At 49.4% G+C, this 18,263-nt stretch overlaps 1 protein-coding gene, 1 long non-coding RNA gene and 1 pseudogene across 2 annotated transcripts in view; all 3 read left to right on the forward strand.

Annotated features, from left to right (window-relative positions):
• Window positions 1-219: 219 nt before the first annotated feature.
• LOC139230717 (U2 spliceosomal RNA) lies at window positions 220-450 on the forward strand (annotated as a pseudogene).
• On the forward strand, window positions 273-1,442 carry LOC139230213 (uncharacterized). The gene is made up of 2 exons (XM_070862050.1): window positions 273-283; window positions 773-1,442. The coding sequence occupies exons 1-2, from the start codon at window positions 273-275 to the stop codon at window positions 1,440-1,442; spliced, it is 681 nt and encodes a 226-aa protein (XP_070718151.1).
• An 11,649-nt stretch (window positions 1,443-13,091) lies between these two features.
• The window catches only part of LOC139230448 (uncharacterized), a 31,665-nt gene continuing 26,493 nt past the window's right edge, over window positions 13,092-18,263 (forward strand). The window contains exon 1 of the long non-coding RNA XR_011587926.1: window positions 13,092-13,169. This is a non-coding gene — a long non-coding RNA (uncharacterized lncRNA). The remainder of the gene's footprint in view (window positions 13,170-18,263) is intronic.

The raw sequence follows: 18,263 nt of genomic DNA on the forward strand, positions 1-18,263 counted from the left end.
GCTACTTATTGGTGCTCAGGTGCAGCAGATCTGGTAACCCGATCCAGTGAGACTGAAAGGACTTGTTCAGGTCACTGGTTACCAGGCAGTGGAGTCTGCAGTCTGCCTATAACAGCAGGGGGTCACACTGAGGCCCAGCCCTTTATTAACACTTAACCATCGCCCCTATTTACACCTTCTGTATTTCAATGGCATATTTTAGTGGAGTAACTACTTGTGTGCGCTTCTCGGCCTTTTGGCTAAGATCTGCATAACTAACCTGACCAGCCACCATGACTTCCGGGTGGTTTCTCCCTGGTCAGGAAGGTATATGCTTACATTTTTGTAAACAGGAGGTGGGTGGGATGGCTTGACCCATCCACCTCCACGGAGGTGTGTGGGGGACCTGACCCATCCACCTCCATGGCACGAACCTGGTATTGCAGTACTTCCAGGAACGGTGCAGTGGCTCTAGGCCTTTTGGCTAAGAGCATTGGCGCAGAGTGATCCTTGACTGGTGCAGGGTGACCTCTGGCGTTTGTGACTTGACAAAGAATTGGAAATGATTGGCTACGAATTTATAAAAAAAAAAAAAACTACTTGTAGTAAATCTCCCAAAGCATGCCCAGAAGCGAGAGTTGGGAAAAATATAACCGACTTCGCCCCCTCCCCCACCCCGGCTCAATTCCCATGAGCCCTTTTCTGCGCATACACCCTCCTCTCCCATTCCCCACCCCACCCACACCCCCCCTGCCCCGATCCAACACCACGTTGCCTCCGATTCATCCGGCAGTAGCTCCCAGGCCAGAGCAGCTGAACGCATCCTCCATGCATTCACCAAGACCCAGAACCCTCTGAGCCCCGAACCGCCCGCAGCCCTGAGCCCCCCGCAGCCCCAAGCCCCCCGCAGCCCCGAGCCCCCGGGCCCTCCGCAGCTCCGAGCCCTCCGCAGCCCTGAGCCCCGGGGCTCCACAGCTCCGAGCCCCCCGCAGCCCCGAGCCCAGAATCCCCCACAGCTCCGAGCCCCCTGCAGCCCCGAGCCCCCCGCAGCCCCGAATCCCCCACAGTTCCAAGGCCCCTGCAGCTCCGAGCCCCCCGCAGCTCCGAGTCCCCCGCAGCCCCCAATCTCCCACACATCCGAGCCCACCGCAGCCCTGCAGCCCCGAATCCACCGCAGCTCCGAGCCCCCCCGCAGCCCCGAGCCCGCCGCAGCCCCGAGCCCCCCGCAGAACCGAGCCCCCTGCAGCCCCGAGCCCCCGCACCAGCCCCAAGCCCCCCGCAGTTCCGAGCCCCCCGCAGCCCTGAGCCCCCCGCAGCCCCGAGCCCCCCACAGCTCCGAGCCCCCCCCCGCAGAACCGAGCCCCCTGCAGCCCCGAGCCCCCCGCAGCCCCGAGCCCCCGCACCAGCCCCAAGCCCCCCGCAGTTCCGAGCCCCTCGCAGCCCTGAGCCCCCCGCAGCCCTGAGCCCCCCACAGCACCGAGCCCCCCCCAGCCCCAAGCCCCCTGCAGCCATGGGCCCCCCACCAGCCTGAGCCTCCCGGAGCCCCGAGCCCCAAGCCCCCCGTAGCCCGGAGCTCCCCAGGCCCCGAGCCCCCTGAGTTCCGAGCCCCCCCGAGCCCACAGCCCCGAGCCCCCCAGGCCCCGAGCCCCCCCCGTGCGCCCCAAGCCCTCCGCACCCCCGAGCCCCAAGCCCCCCGCAGCCCTGAGCCCCCCCGAGCCCACAGCTCCGAGCCCCCCAGGCCCCGAGCCCCCAGAGCCCAGAGCCGCCTGCAGCCCCGAGCCCCCCGCAGCCCGAGCCCCGCAGCCCGAGCCTAGAGGCCACCCCCCAGCCCCGAGCCTCCTGCAGCCCTGAGCCCCAAGCCCCGAGACCCCCCCCGAGCCCCGAGCCCCCCGCAGCCGCGAGCCCCCCGCAGTCCAGAGCCCTCCGTAGCCCTGAGCTCCTGGCTGGGCTCTTTAGGGCGGGGGGTGGGGAAGAGAGAGAGAGCCTGCTTGCGGGGAGGGGGGGACGAAAGCCTGTTTGGGGGGCAGAGGGAGAGATGGTTTGTGGGAGGAGAGAAGGAACTCAGAGAAGACAAATCATGTTCTTCCCATCCCCTTTACGCCCACATCGTTGGAGTGGATGAAATCCTGAAGTCACGACACTAACACTTCATACCCAATAAACCTGTTAACAATCCACACACATCTGTGGAGGTTACAGAGGAGGTGGGGTGGGGTCATGCCGTTGCACTGGGGTAAGGGACTTAGGCTGGGGGAGTGATGCACTTACACTGCGGTAAGGGGAATGCACTTATGCTGGGATAAGGAGGGACTTTGGCTGAGGGAGACAGCAGTTGTTCTTGGGTAAGGGTCTTCTGCTGGCAGAGGGATGCACTTACGCTGGGGTAATGGACTTCAGCTGTGCAAGGCAGCACATGTGCTGATGTAAGGAAATTTATAATGGGAAACAAAGAAATGGCGGACCAGTTAAACAAATACTTTGGTTCTGTCTTCATGAAGGAAGACACAAATAACTTTCCGGAAATACTAGAGGACCGAGGGTCTAGTGAAACGGAGGAACTGAAGGAAATCCTTATTAGGTGGGAAATTGTGTTAGGGAAATTGATGGGATTGAAGGCCGATAAATCCCCGGGGCCAAATAGTCTGCATCCCAGAGTACTTAAGGAAGTGGCCCGAGAAATAGTGGATGCATTGGTGATCATTTTCCAACAGTCTATCGACTCTGGATCAGTTCCTATGGACTGGAGGGTAGCTAATGTAACACCACTTTTGAAGAAAGGAGGGAGAGAGAAAACGGGTAATTATAGATCGATTAGCCTGACATCAGTCGTGGAGAAAATGTTGGAATCAATTATTAAGGATGAAATAGCAGCGCATTTGGAAAGCAGAGACAGGATCGGTCCAAGTCAGCATGGCTTTATGAAAAGGGAATCATGCTTGACAAATCTTTTTGAATTTTTTGAGGATGTAACTGATAGAGTGGACAAGGGAGAACCAGTGTATTTGGACTTTCAAAAGGCTTTTGACAAGGTCCCACACAAGAGATTGGTGTGCAAAATCAAAGCACATGGTATTGGGGGTAATGTACTGACATGGATAGACAACTGGTTAGCAGACAGGAAGCAGAAAGTTGGGATAAACGGATCCTTTCCAGAATGGCAGGCAGTGACTAGTGGGGTGCTGCAGGGCTCAGCGCTGGGACCTCAGCTATATACAATACAGATGAAGGAATTGACTGTAATATCTCCAAGTTTGCAGATGACACTAAGCTGGGTGGCGGTGTGAGCTGTGAGGAGGACGCTAAGAGGCTGCAGGGTGACTTCGACAGGTTAGGTGAGTGGGCAAATGCATGGCAGATGCAGTATAATGTGGATAAATGTGAGGTTATCCACTTTGGTGGCAAAAACACGAAGGCAGAATATTATCTGAATGGCGGCAGATTAGGAAAAGGGGAGATGCAACGAGACCTGGGATTCATGGTACAGCAGTCATTGAAAGTTGGAATGCAGGTACAGCAGGCGGTGAAGAAGGTAAATGGTATGTTGGCCTTCATATCTAGGGGATTTAAGTATAGGAGCAGGGAGGTCTTACTGCAGTTTTACAGGGCCTTAGTGAGGCCTCACCTGGAATATTGTGTTTAGTTTTGGTTACCGAATCTGAGGAAGGATGTTCTTGTTATTGAGGGAGTGCAGAGAAGGTTCACAAGACTGATTCCCGGGATGGCAGGACTGACATATGAGGAGAGACTAGATCGACTGGGCTTGTATTCACTGGAGTTTAGAAGGATGAGAGGGGATCTCATAGAAACATACAAAATTCTGATGGGACTGGACATGTTAGATGCAGGAAGAATATTCCCGATGTTGGGGAAGTCCAGAACCAGGGGACATAGTCTAAGGATCAGGGGTAAGCCATTTAGGACAGAGATGAGGAGAAACTTCTTCACTCAGAGAGTTGTTAACCTATGGAATTCCCGACTGCAGAGTTGTTGATGCCAGTTCATTGGATATATTCAAGAGGGAGTTAGATATGGCCCTTACAACTAAAGGGATCAAGGAATGTGGAGAGAAAGCAGGAAAGGGGTACTGAGGTGAATGATCAGCCATGATCTTATTGAATGGTGGTGCAGGCTCGAAGGGCCGAATGGCCTACTCCTGCACCTATTTTCTATGTTTCTATGTTTCAGCTGGCGGAGGGATACACTTACACTGGGGTAATGCACTTCGGCTGAAACTTGGTGGCTTTTGGGGAGATTGATTCTCAGTGGCTTCTGAAGTCAAAATGGATCGAATTACAACTTGGAAAGTCACTCAGAACTTGGGCTGGGCGGTTCCAGTTACATATTCCGGGGGAACTTCAGGGTGTGGCGTATCCTCCAAGGGGACCAATCAGCAATAGGTCATGTGAAAATGGAGAGCCAATCAGAGAAACGGTTGCACTTCAGTTCTTACAAATAGACGCAGCCATTTGTATCGTGCCTCGGGACATCCCAAAAGGCTTTAAGGCAATTAAGTTCTGTTTGGAGTGTCAACATCATCATCATAGGCAGTCCCTCGAAATCGAGGAAGACTTGCTTCTGCTCTAAAAGTGAGTTCTCAGGTGGCTGGACAGTCCAATATGGGAATTACAGTCCCTGTCACAGGTGGGACAGACAGTTGTTGAGGGAAGGGGTGGGTAGGACTGGTTTGCCGCACGCTCCTTCCGCTGCCTGTGCTTGATTTCTGCATGCTCTCGACGACGAGACTCGAGGTGCTCAGCACCCTCCCGGATGCACTTCCTCCAGTTAGGGCGGTCTTTGACCAGGGATTCTCAGGTGTCGGTGGGGATGTTGCATTTTATCAAGGAGGCTTTGAGGGTGTTCTTGTAATGTTTCCTCTGCCCACCTTGGGCTTGCTTGCCATGTAGGAGTTCCGAGTGGAGCGCTTGCTTTGGGAGTCTTGTGTCAGACATGCGAACAATGTGGCCCGCCCAACGGAGCTGGTCGAGTATGGTCAGTGTTTCGATGCTGGGGATGTTGGCCTGATCGAGGACACCAATGTTAGTGTAGTCACTGCTGTAATGTAGGAAACGCGGCAGCCAATTTGCGCACAGCAAGCTCCCACAAACAGCAATTTAATAATGATCAGATTATGTGATTTAGTGATGCTGGTTGAAGGATAAATCTTGGCCATGACACCGGGGAAAACTCCATGCTCTTCTTCGAAATAGTGCCCTGGGATCTTTCATGTCCACCTGAGAGGGCAGACAGGACCTCGGTTTAACCTCTCATCTGAAAGACGGCACCTCCAACAGTGCAGGAATATGCCATACAGCCCCTCGAGCCTGCTCCGCCATTCAATAAGATCATGGCTGATCTTCTAAATCAATTCCACTTTCCCGTCCTATCCCTTGACTCCCTTAGAGCCCAAGAATCTATCAATCTCTGTTTTGAATATACTCATCGACTGGCCATCCACAGCCCTCGAGGGCAGAGAATTACAAAGATCACAGTTAGAACATTGTGTCCAATGTTGGACACCGTTTGTTCAGAGGGATGTCAGGGTCATGGAGAAAGTGCGGAAGAGATTTTCTCGGGTGATCCCCGGGTGTGAGCGGGTTGTGTTATGAGGACAGACTGGGATTATTTTCACTGGAACAGAGAAGGTCAAGGGGAGCTGATAGAGGGCTCCAAATTCTCAGGGTTTGGTCAAGTAAAGAGACTCAACACTTCTCATTGTTTGGTGAGTCAGTAACCAGAGAGCATAAATTTATCATCATCACCACAGGAGCAAAGGGAGCGATTTGGAGCAGTTATTTATAATGGCGAGGGATGTTGGGATATGGAAGCTGGGAAGCAGCCCACATTGGAAAATTCCTCACCCTGATTCTCCCAGCACAGCTTGGTGCAGTGGCATCTTCCGATATACCAATTTATTCTAATTCAGTCACACCAACAACACAGTCAGTATTATTGCCTGTGGCACCAGCTGAAGTATTGAAGAGTCAGCAGCTAATTCTCCCCCATAATGGGACACAGAGTTCACTCCAGCCTTGCCTCACTCAGAGACTATAATTAACGGGCAGTGTTTGCTCAGAAATAAAAGTCATTCTTGGGCCTGAGCAGCACATTGGACAGTGCCAAAGTCCACGGTGTTTCTGTGAGGTGAAGGTGGGGCTGGGGGGCAGGGTTCGAATCTGCTTCCACCTCAGTGTCACCCTGCTGAAGTAGCACAATACGGTTTGGAAACAATTTACATTCATATAGCGCCTTTCACGACCTCAGGACGTCCCAAAGCTTCGCAGTCAATGAAGTACTTTTGAAGTTCAGTCACTGGCCTAATGTAGGAAACATCATTAATTTTGTGAAATAGTTTGATACCAGGGCTGAAAGGGTTAACATATGAGGACAGGTTGCATAGACTGGGTTTGTTTTCCCTTAATTTAGTAGATTAAGGGGCGCTGACATTCAGATGATTGAAGGATTTGATTGGGTGGATGGAGAGAAAGTATTTCCTCTGGTGGGTGGAATCCACAACAAGGGGACATCATCTTAAAATTAGAGTCAGGCTGTGTAATGTATTTGCTTCATGTGTTCTTTGCTTAAGAATTCATGGCAACACATAGCTGTTAAGAACTAGTTGGTTTATTAGCAAAGGTTTAACAATCACACGACACATTACTAGTTCATCCACCAGGCTCATTACCACCCGCCTCATCGTGGATCCCCTGTACCCAACTGGCTGGGGTTTTATTGAGTCTTGTGAACATCACGTGACGGGCTAACCTGTGACCATACTCACAGGTTCATACATTACAGGTTGTTCAGGGGTGTAGCCAGGAAGCACATCTTCACACAAAGGATCGTGGAATTCTGGAACCCACTCCCACAAAATGCTTTTGGGGATGGAGGTCAGCTGAAAATTTAAAAATATAAAAAATGTATTCGTTCATGTGATTCAGGCATCACTGGCAAGTCCAGCATTTATTGCACATCCTGAATTGCCCTTGAGTAGGTGGCGGTGAACCGTCTTCTGGACCCGCTCCAATCCGTGAGGTGAAGATACTACCACAGTGCTGTTGGGGAGGGAGTTCCAGGATTTTCACCCAGTGATGATGAAGGAATGGCGATATATTTCCAAGTCAGGATGGTGTGTGACCCGGAGGGGAACTTGCAGGTGGTGGTGTTCCCATGCACCTGCTGCCCTTCTCATTCTAGGTGGTAGAGGTCATCTGTTTGGGAGGTGCTGTCGAAGAAACCTTGGTGAATTGCTGCAATGCATCTTGTAGATGGTACACACTGCAGCTACGGTACATCGGTGGTGAAGGGAGAGAATGTTTAGGGTAGTTTATGGGGTGCCAATCAAATGGGTTGCTTTGTCCTTAATGGTACCGAGCTTCTTGATTGTTTTCGGAGCTGCACTCATACAGGCAAATGGAGAATATTGCATCACACTCCTGACTTGTGGAAAGGCTTTGGGGAGTCAGCATGTGAGTCACCCACCACAGAATGCCCAGCCTCTGACCCGCTCTTGTAGCCACAGTATTTATGTGGCTGGTCCAGTTAAATTTCTGGCCAATGGTGATTGCTGGACAGAAGAGGAGGACGAGACAAGTTGTGCAGGAGTCTCCTGAGTCCATCTCACTCCCCAATTGGTACTCTGTTCTGAGTACCGGTGAGGGCGATGGTGCCTCTGGGGAGTGCAGCCAGAGCAAAATCCACGGCACCACGGTTGGCTCAGCTGCACAGGGCGGGGAGGTAGAAGAATGAAAGAGCTATAGTGGTAGGGGATTCAATAGTCAGGGGAGCAGGCAGGCGTTTCTGCGGCTGCAGACAGACTCCAGGATGGTATGTTGCCTCCCTGGTGCCAGGGTCAAGGATGTCACTGAGCGGCTGCAGGGCATTCTGGGGGGAGAGGGTGAACCAAGAAATAGTGGGGGCTTGTAAAAAGGGAACAGCAATAATCATGGGTGATTTTAACCTCCATATTGATTGGTCAAATCAAATTGGTCAGGGTAGCCTTGAGGAAGATTCCATAGAGTGCATAAGGGATGGGTTCCTTGAGCAGTATGTAATGGACCCAACCAGGGGGCAGGCTATCTTAGCTCTGGTCCTGTGTAATGAGACAGGATTAATAACCAATCTCCTGGTAAAGGATCCCCTTGGAATGAGTGATCATAGCGTGGTTGAATTTCAAATTCAGATGGAGGGCGAGAAAGTTGGATCTCAAACCAGCGTACTAAGCTTAAATAAAGGAGACTACAAAGGTATGAGGGGAGAGTTGGCTAAAGTGGACTGGGAAAATAGATCAAAGTGCAGGATGATTGATGAACAATGGCGTACATTTAAGGAGATATTTCATAACTCTCAAGAAAAATATATTCCAGTGAGGAGAAAAGGGTGTAAAAGAAAAGATAGCCATCTGTGGCTAACTAAAGAACTAAAGGATGGTATCTAATTAAAAACAAGGGCATACAAAGTGCTCAAAACAAGTGGGAGGACAAAAGATTGGGAAGCTTTTAATAACCAGCAAAGAATGACTAAAAAAATGATTCAGAAAGGGAAGATAGACTATGAAAGTAAACTAGCACAAAATATAAAAACAGATAGGAAGAGTTTCTACAGGTATATAAAAAGGAAAAGAGTGGCTAAAGTAAATGTTGGCCCCTTAGAGGACGAGACCGGGGAATTAGTAATGGGGAACATGGAGATGGCAGAAACTCTGAAAAATATTTTGTATCAGTCTTTACGGTAGAGGACACTAAAAATATCCCAACAGTGGATATTTCAAGGGCCTAAAGGGGGGAGGAACTTAACATAATCACAATCACTAAGGAGGCGGTACTCAGTAAGATAATGGGCCTAAAGGCAGATAAGTCCCCTGGACCTGATGGCTTGCATCCTAGGGTCTTAAGAGAAGAAGCGGCAGGGATAGTGGATGCACTGGTTATAATTTACCAAAATTCCCTGGATTCTGGGCAGGTTCCAACACATTGTAAAGCAGCAAATTTAACGCTCCTATTTAAAAAAGGAGGCAGACAAAAAGCAGGAAACTATTGACCAGTTAGCCTAACATCTGTGATTGGGAAAACGTTGGAGTCCATTATTAAAGAAGCACAACAGGACATTTTGAAAAGCATAATTCAGTCAGGCAGAGTCAGCATGGATTTATGAAGGGGAAGTCATGTTTGACAAATTTGCTAGAATTCTTTGAGGATGTAACGAACAGGGTGGATAAAGGGGAAGCAGTGGATGTGGTGTATTTGGACTTCCAAAAGGCATTTGACAAGGTGCCACATAAAAGATTACTGCACAAGATAAAAGTTGGGGGTAATATGTTAGCATGGAGAGAGGATTGGCTAATTAACAGAAAACCGAGAGTCAGGATAAATGGTTCATTCTCAGGTTGGCAATCAGTAACTAGTGGGGTGCCACAGGGATCAGTGCTGGGAACCCAACTATTTACAATCTATATTAGCAACTTGGATGAAGGGACCGAGTGTAACGTAACCAAGTTTGCTGGTGATACAAAGATGGGAGGAAGAGCAATGTGTGAGTAGGACACAAAAAACATGCAAGAGGCTAAGTGAGTGGACAAAAATTTGGCAGATGGAGTCAAACATTGTAAACTGTGAGGTTACGCATATTGGCAAAAAAAAATCGAAGAGCAAGTTCTGATTTAAATGGAGAAAAATTGCAAAGTGCCGCAGTACAGCAGGACCTGGGGTCCTGATGCATGAAACACAAAAGGTTAGTATGCAGGTAAAGCAAGTGATCAGGAAGGCCAATGGAATCTTGGCCTTTATTGCAAAGGGGATGGAGTATAAAAGCAGGGAAGTCTTGCTACAGCTATACAGGGTATTGGTGAGGCCACACCTGGAATACTGTGTACAGTTTTGGTTTCCATATTTAAGAAAGGATATACTTGCTTTGGAGGCAGTTCAGAGAAGGTTCACTATGTTGTTTCCGGAGTTGAGGGGATTGACTTCTGAGGAAAGGCTGAGTAGGTTGGGCCTCTACACATTGGAATTCAGAAGAATGAGAGATGATCTTATCGAAACGTATAAGATTATGAGAGGATTTGACAGGGTGGATGCAGAGAGGATGTTTCCACTGATAGGGGAGAGTAGAACTAGGGGGCATAATCTTAGAATAAGGGGTTGCCAATTTAAAACTGAGATGAGGAGGAATTTCTTCTCTCAAAGGGTTGTAAATCTGTGGAATTCGCTGCCTCAGAGAGCTGTGGAAACTGGGTCATTGAATAAATTTAAGACAGAGATAGATAGTTTCTTAACCGATAAGGGAATAAGGGGTTATGGGGAACGGGCAGGGAAGTGGACCTTAGTCCATGATTGGATCAGCCATGATCGTATTAAATGGTGGAGCAGGCCCGAGGTGCTGTATGGCCTACTCCTGCTCCTATTTCTTACGTTCTTATGTTGATCGTGGAGTATTCGGCGATGGTAATGCCTTTGAATGTCAAGGACATGTGGCTAAATTCTCTCTTGTTTGAGATGGTCATTGCCTGGCACTTGCGTGCCGTGAATATTACTTACCACTTATCAGTCCAAGCCTGAATGTTGTCCACTTCTTGCTGCATGCGGGCACGGACTGTTTCGTTATCTGAGGAGTTGCGAATGGAACTGAACACTGCAATCATCAGCGAACATCTCCATTTCTGACCTTATGATGGAGGGTGGGTCATTGATGAAGCAGCTGAAGATGGTTGGACCTAGGACAGTGCCCTGAGGAACTCCTGCAGCAAGGTGCTGGGGCTGAGATGATTGGCCTCCAACAACCACAACCATCTTCACTTGTGCTAACTCCAGCCAGCGAATAGTTTCCCCCTGATTCCCATTGACGTCAATTTTACTAAAGCTCCTTAGTGCCACAGTCGGTCAAATGTTGCTTGTTGTCGAAGGCGGTATCTCTCACCTCACCATTAAAATCCAGCTCTTTTGTCCATGTTTTGACCAAGGCAGTAATGAGGTCTGGAGCCAAGTGGCTCTAGCAGAACCCAAACTGAGCATTGGTGAGCAGGTTATTGGTGAGTAAGTACCGCTTAATAGCACTGTTGATGACACCTTCCATCACTTTGCTGATGATTGAGAGTAGGCTGATGGGGCGGTAATTGGACGGATTGGATTTGTTCTACTTTTGGTGAACAGGCAATACTTGGGCAATTTTTCACTTTGTTGGGTAGATGCCAGTGTTGTAGCTGTACTGGAACAGCTTGACTAGTGGTGTGGTTAGTTCTGGAGCATAAGTCTTCAGCACTAGAGCTGGGATGTTGTCGGGGCCCATAGCCTTTGCTGTATCCAATGCACTCAGCCGTTTCTTGATATCACGTGGAGTGAACCGAATTGGATGGAGACTGGGTTCTGTTTTGAGCTGCTAGATCTTTTCTGACTCTATCCCATTTAGCACAGTGGTAGTGCCACACACCGCGATGGAGGGTGGTCTCAGTGTTAAGACGGGACATCATCTCCACAAAGACTGCAGTGGTCACTCCTGCCAATACTGTCGTGGACAAATTAATCTGTGACAGGTAGATTGCTGAGGATGAGGCAAAGTAAGTTTTCCCCTCATGTTGGTTCTCTCACCACCGACTGCAGGCTCAGTCTGGCAGCTATATCCTTCAGGACTCGGCCAGCTCAGTAGTGGTGTTCTTTGTGATGGACATTGAAGTCCCCCACCCAGAGTACAATCTGTGCCCTGGCTACCCTCAGTGCTTCTTCCAAATGGTGTTCAACATGGAGGAGTACTGATTCATCAGCTGAGGGCGGGCGGTAGTTGGTAACCAGCAGGAGATTTCCTTGCCCATGTTTCACCTGATGCCATGAGACTTCAAGGGGTCTGGAGCCGATGTTGAGGACTCCCAGGGCCACTCCCTCCCGACTGTACACCATTGTGCTGCCACCTCTGGTGGGTCTGTCCTGCCAGTGGGACAGGACATATCCAGGGATGGGGATGGAAGAGTTTGGGAAATTGGCTGAAAGGTTTGATTCTTTGAGTATGACTATGTCAGATTGTTGCTTGATGTCAGCTAGTAGCTCAGTGGGTAGCACTCTCACCTCTGAGTTAGAAGGTTGTGTGTTCAAATCCAACTCCAGGGACTTGAGCACATAAATCTAGGTTGACAGTGCAGTGCTGAGGGAGTGGCTGCACTATTGCAGGTGCTGTCTTTTGGATAAGTCGTAAACCAAGGCTCCGTCTGCCCTCTCAGGTGGACGTAAAAGATCCCACAGCACTATTTCGAAGAAGAGCAGGGGAGTTATCCCCGGTGTCCTGGTCAATATTTATCTCTCAACATAATAACATTACAAAAAACAGATTATCTGGTCATTATCACGTTGCTGTTTGTGGGAGCTTGCTGTGTGCAAATTGGCTGCCACGTTTCCCACATTACAACAGTGACTACAGTCCAAAAGTACTTCATTGGGTGTAAAGCACTGTGAGACATCTGGCGGTCGTGAAAGGCGCTATATAAATGTAAGTTTTTCTTTCTTAGCCTGTGGGACAGCTCTCCCAATTTTGGTTCAAGTCCCCAGATGTTGGCGAGGAGACTTTGCAGGGTCGACTGGGCTGGGTGTCCGTTGTCCTGTACGGATCCGGTGCCGAGGTCGATGCTGGGTGGTCCATCCAGTTTTATTATTGTTATTGTTTTTCCTAGCGGCGTGATACAACTGAGTGGCATTTAGGAATCAACCACACCTGGCCCGGTGGGTGAGGGGAAAGGAGAGTTAGATCCTTTTGAAAGATCCAAAGAGGTTCAATCTTTTTGAAATTGGTAATAATGCAAAATGTTTTTAAAAATGTCGATCTGGAGGTGATGCATTGCAAACAATACAGGAGGGAGAAACTGTTTTGGGAAATAGACTTGATGTCCTGTGTCTGATTTCGCCCCGTGGGCTGTTTCCCTGCGCTAAAGGCGCTGCATCAATGCAAGTTGTTGTTGTTGGTGGTTGGGGCTTCCTCCATTGTCTTTTTTCCCCGCGCTCCCAGCGGCTTCTGGCAGTTGATTGGCCGCCCTGATGAGGTGAGAGGTCAGCAGGCGGTGAGCGCGGGCCGGCGGTTGGTGCTCGCGCCGCCCCCTCCCTGTCCTGGCGGCTCCCGCTCTGTTTCCAGGCTCCCCCCGGGGCCCGCGAGCGGCTCCCGCTCTGTTTCCAGGCTCCCCCCTCTCTCACGGGTCCCCGACATTTCACCAGTTTCAGGTAAAGCGGAGCATTTTCAGTTTCCATCCGAACAATTCTTTCTTCTCCGCCTGATGTTGCTGCAGACATTCCCACTGGGTTGTCTGTCAGTCCTTGCTCACATTGTCGGTCCCCGGCCCCTTGACCCTCAGTAACTGGTCCATTGACACTGGGTCTCGACCCCCGGCCCCTTGACCCTCAGTAACTGGTCCATTGACGCTGGGTCTCGGCCCCCAGCCCCCTGACCCTCAGTAACTGGTCCATTGACGCTGGGTCTCAGCCCCCGGCCCCCTGACCCTCAGTAACTGGTCCATTGACGCTGGGTCTCAGCCCTCGGCCCCTTGACCCTCAGTAACTGGTCCATTGACGCTGGGTCTCAGCCCTCGGCCCCTTGACCCTCAGTAACTGGTCCATTGACGCTGGGTCTCGGCCCCTGCCCCTTGACCCTCAGTAACTGGTCCATTGACGCTGGGTCTCGGCCCCCGGCCCCTTGACCCTCAGTAACTGGTCCATTGACGCTGGGTCTCGGCCCCCGGCCCCTTGTCTCTCATTCCCCAGTTGCCCAGGCACTTAATTTGTTTCCTTATTTCTCTTGTCCGGGTTTGATGAGATGTGAGAAGCTATTGAGTGAATTGTGTTCGGTTTGGGAGCTGAATCAAAGACCGCTGGAGACCCTCGGACCATCCACCGCCCTCCTCCCCATCATCGCCCACAACTCTGACAGACGGTGGGCTGTCCTTCTCCAGTCTGGGCCATCTTCGAGAAATCCCATCACAGTCAGCAGCAGCCCAGGGAGGGATGGCAGGTTCCCTTCCCTGGGGGACATCAGGTTGTATTTAAGACAAAGATTCACAAGGCTGATACCAGAACAGCGAGGTTATATCCCTCAGAAAACACTGACCAGGCTGAGGCTCTTTTTGCTAGAAAAGAGAAGACTGAGGGGTGACCTGATCGAGAGGTATTTAAGATTATGAGGGGATTCAATAGGGCAGACTTAGAGAAAATGTTTCTACTTGTGGGGAGAGTCCAAAACTAGAGTGCATAAATATAAAGAAAGAACTGGCATTTATATAGCGCCTTTGCCAACCAAACATCCCAAAGCACTTCACAGCTAATGACTTACTTTCTTTTTGAAGTATATTCACTGTTGTAATGTAGGAACTAATAATACAAGATAGTCACTTGGGAATTTAGGAGAAATTCCTTTACCCAGAGAGTGGAAAGAATTTGGAACTCACTCCCACAAGGAATGGTTGAGGCAAATAGCATAAATACATTTAAGGGGAAGCTAGATAAACTCACGAGAGAGAAAGGAATAGAAGGATATGTCAATGGGTTTAGATGTAGATGGGTGGGAGGAGGGTCATGTGGAGCATAAACACCAACACAGACCAGTTGTGCCGTACATTGTGAGCCGGCAGATATCATGAGTGTTTTTGCTTGTGCAGCCCACCAGATTTATTCAGCTCAATTACACAACTTGCCATGGTGGGATTTGAGCTCGCAACCTCTGGGTTACTAGTCCTGGACCAGAACCAGTTCCTTCCTGTACCTGGGGTTGGGGGGGGGGACGGGACACATCGGAGAGGCCTTCACTATCATAACACTGCAAATCCTTTCAAACCAGTGCGGTGCTTTCAAATTCTGACCCGTGCCAGAGTCATCCAGTGGAGTGTGAAGGATGATCCTTTATTAGAATCATACAGTGTAGAAGGAGGCCTTTGGCCCATCGTGCCTCTGCCGGCTCTTTGAGTTATTCAATTAGTCCCACTCCCCCTATTCTGTCCCCAGAGCCCTGCAAATATTTCCCCTTCAAATAATTATCCAATTTCCTTTTGAAAGTTACTATTGAATCTGCTTCCACCGTCCTTTCAGGCAACGCATTCCAGATCACAACAACTCGCGGTGTAGAAACATTTTCCTCCATCTCCCCCTCTGGTTCTTTTGTCAATGATCTTAAATCTGTGTCCTTGCCATTGGAAATAGTTTCTCCCGATCTACTCTATCAAAGCCTCCAGAAAGCTAAAGGTCAGCTCTTGATTGATCAGCTCCCTTCACCCCTTGCACTGTGTTCCTTGGAAATATTTCAGAGAACCCAAACTGTGGTGGGCAGTTTTGGAGTGGACATTGGGCACTGTGTGTCTCCAGTGTCACCAGCCTTCTCCTGCCCCTCTCCCGATGGTGCTGGGGAATGGGTTCCACCAGCGTCAAACGCCATTTGGCTGGTCAACCCAAGAGACCCGCTATTGGCCCAAAGGTTGATCATGGGGATCTGTTGCAGGGCTCCAAGTCAAGGGATCCCATCTCTGGGCGCAAGTTACGAGGGTGGTGGTGAAATTTATTTCCCCAGGAATTCTCCAGAGATCTAGCGAGTATTGAGAAGGAGGGCTTGAATGTTTGTCGGTACTGAAAAGGTTGCTGCCTTGATAATCTGTCCCGGTGAACAATCTCTGACTGTAATTGTGGACTGAATCGAGCGGCCTGGGTTGTGGTCCCAGGTTGTTCATCAACAGGTCAGGATATGCATCAGCTGAACAAAGCTCGCTGTCCCATACACACAAGGAAACAAATCAACTCCGACCCCAAAACCAAATATTCAAATTCACTTACACCCCTCTGAAACATTTCAGTATCATTCCCAGCTCCGCTCACTGGCTCCACACACTCTCCCCTCGCAGTCAGGAGATTTCACATCATAATCCAGGCCCACACCCCCGGTGCCAATATTGAGGGAGCGCTGCACTGTCGGAGGTAGCTGTGTACACTCTAGGTCTTAAACTCTATAATCCAGGCCCACACACCCCAGTGCCAGTGCTGAGGGAGCACTGCACTGTCAGAGTAGATGCATATACTCTAGGACTTGAGCTCCATAATTCAGGCTGGCACACCCGGTGCCAGTAATGAGGGAATGCTGTAATAGAAAGGGGCGTGATGGAGTGTGGCATGAGAGAGAGGGCCGCAATGGACCATGGCGTGATATAGAACTGCATGATGGAGCTCGGAGTGACGATTAATGGCGTGACCAGAAGCGGCGTGAAGGAGTGCGGTGTGAGAATTATTATGCAGAGCAGGGTTTAGTATTATTGGGCAGGGTTTAGTATTATTGGGCAGGGGTTAGTGTTATTGGACAGGGTTTAGTGTTATTGGGCAGGGTTTAGTATTATTGGGCAGGGTTTAGTGTTATTGGGCAGGGGTTTGTATTATCGGGCAGGGATTAGTGTTATTGGGCAGGGTTTAGTATTATCGGGCAGGGTTTAGTGTTATTGGGCAGGGTTTAGTATGATTGGGCAGGGTTTAGTATGATTGGGCAGGGGTTTGTATTATTGGGCAGGGTTTAGTGTTATCGGGCAGGAGTTAGTGTTATCGGGCAGGGTTTAGTGTTATCGGGCAGGGTTTAGTGTTATCGGGCAGGGTTTAGGATTATTGGGCATTATCGGGCAGGGTTTAGTGTTATTGGGCAGGGTTTAGTGTTATTGGGCAGGGTTTAGGATTATTGGGCATTATTGGACAGGGTTTAGTGTTATTGTGCAGGGTTTAGTGTTATCGGGCAGGGTTTAGTATTATCGGGCAGGGTTTAGTGTTATTGGGCAGGGTTTAGTGTTATTGGGCAGGGTTTAGTGTTATTGGGCAGGGGTTAGTGTTACCGGGCAGGGTTCAGTTATCGGGCAGGGTTTAGTGTTATCGGGCAGGGTTTAGTGTTATCGGGGATGGTTTAGTGTTATCGGGCAGGGGTTAGTGTTATTGGGCAGGGTTTAGTGTTAGCGGGCAGGGGTTAGTGTTATTGGGCAGTGTTTAGTGTTATCGGGCAGAGTTTAGTGTTATTGGGCAGGGTTTAGTGTTATTGGGCAGGGTTTAGTATTATTGGACAGGGGTTAGTAGTATTGGGCAGGATTTATTATTATAAGAACATAAGAATTAGGAACAGGAGTCGGCCATCTCGCCCCTCGAGCCTGCTCTGCCATTCAATAAGATCATGGCTGATCTGGTCGTGGACTCAGCTCCACTTACCCGCCCTCTCCCCGTAACTCTTAATTTCCTTATTGCTTAAAAATCTATCTATCTTTGACTTGAAAACATTCAATGAGCCGGCCTCAACTGCTTCCTTGGGCAGAGAATTCCACAGATTCACAACCCTCTGGGAGAAGAAATTCTTTCTCAACTCGGTTTTAAATTGGCTCCTCCGTATTTTGAGGCTGTGCCCCCTAGTTCTAGTCTCCCCCACCAATGGAAACAACCTCTCTGCCTCTATCTTGTCTATCCCTTTCATGATTTTAAATGTTTCTATAAGATCACCCCTCATCCTTCTGAACTCCAAGGAGTAAAGACCCAGTCTACTCAATCTATCATCATAAGGTAACCCCCTCATTTCTCGAATCAGCCTAGTGAATCGTCTCTGTACCCCTTCTAAAGCTAGTGTATCCTTCCTTAAGTAAGGTGACCAAATCTGCACGCAGTACTCCAGGTGCGGCCTTACCAATACCTTATACAGTTGCAGCAACACCTCCATGCTTTTGTACTCCATCCCTCTCGCAATGAAGGCCAACATTCCATTTGCCTTCCTGATTACCTGCTGCACCTGCAAACTAACCTTTTGGGATTCATGCACAAGGTCAAATTTTAATTTGATTTTACGTTTTAAAGTTTAATTTGTTTTAAATGCCGGTGCTTTTAGTGTCCCCTTCCCTTTTATAGGGGGCACTGGAAAATTGTGATTTTAGTGCCCAAAAAAAAAGAAAAACTCAAAAAAAAAACAGAAAAAGGAAAAAAAAGGGCCTTGTAAATGTCTGGTGTGTCACCCAGGTCGGGTGGCACGATTTAATGTTTTATATTTTTGCAGGTAGACTCTAAAAGAGTTTCATGCACAATGTACCCCAGGTCCCTCTGCACCACAGCATGTTGTAATTTCTCCCCATTCAAATAATATTCCCTTTTACTGTTTTTTTTCCCAAGGCGGATGACCTCACACTTTCCGACATTGTATTCCATCTGCCAAACCTTAGCCCATTCGCTTAACCTATCCAAATCTCCTTGCAGCCTCTCTGAGTCCTCTACACAACCTGCTTTCCCACTAATTTTAGTGTCATCTGCAAATTTTGTTGCACTACACTCTGTCCC

This window comes from Pristiophorus japonicus, chromosome 19 (assembly GCF_044704955.1).
Source record: "Pristiophorus japonicus isolate sPriJap1 chromosome 19, sPriJap1.hap1, whole genome shotgun sequence".
Lineage (NCBI taxonomy): Eukaryota > Metazoa > Chordata > Chondrichthyes > Pristiophoridae > Pristiophorus > Pristiophorus japonicus.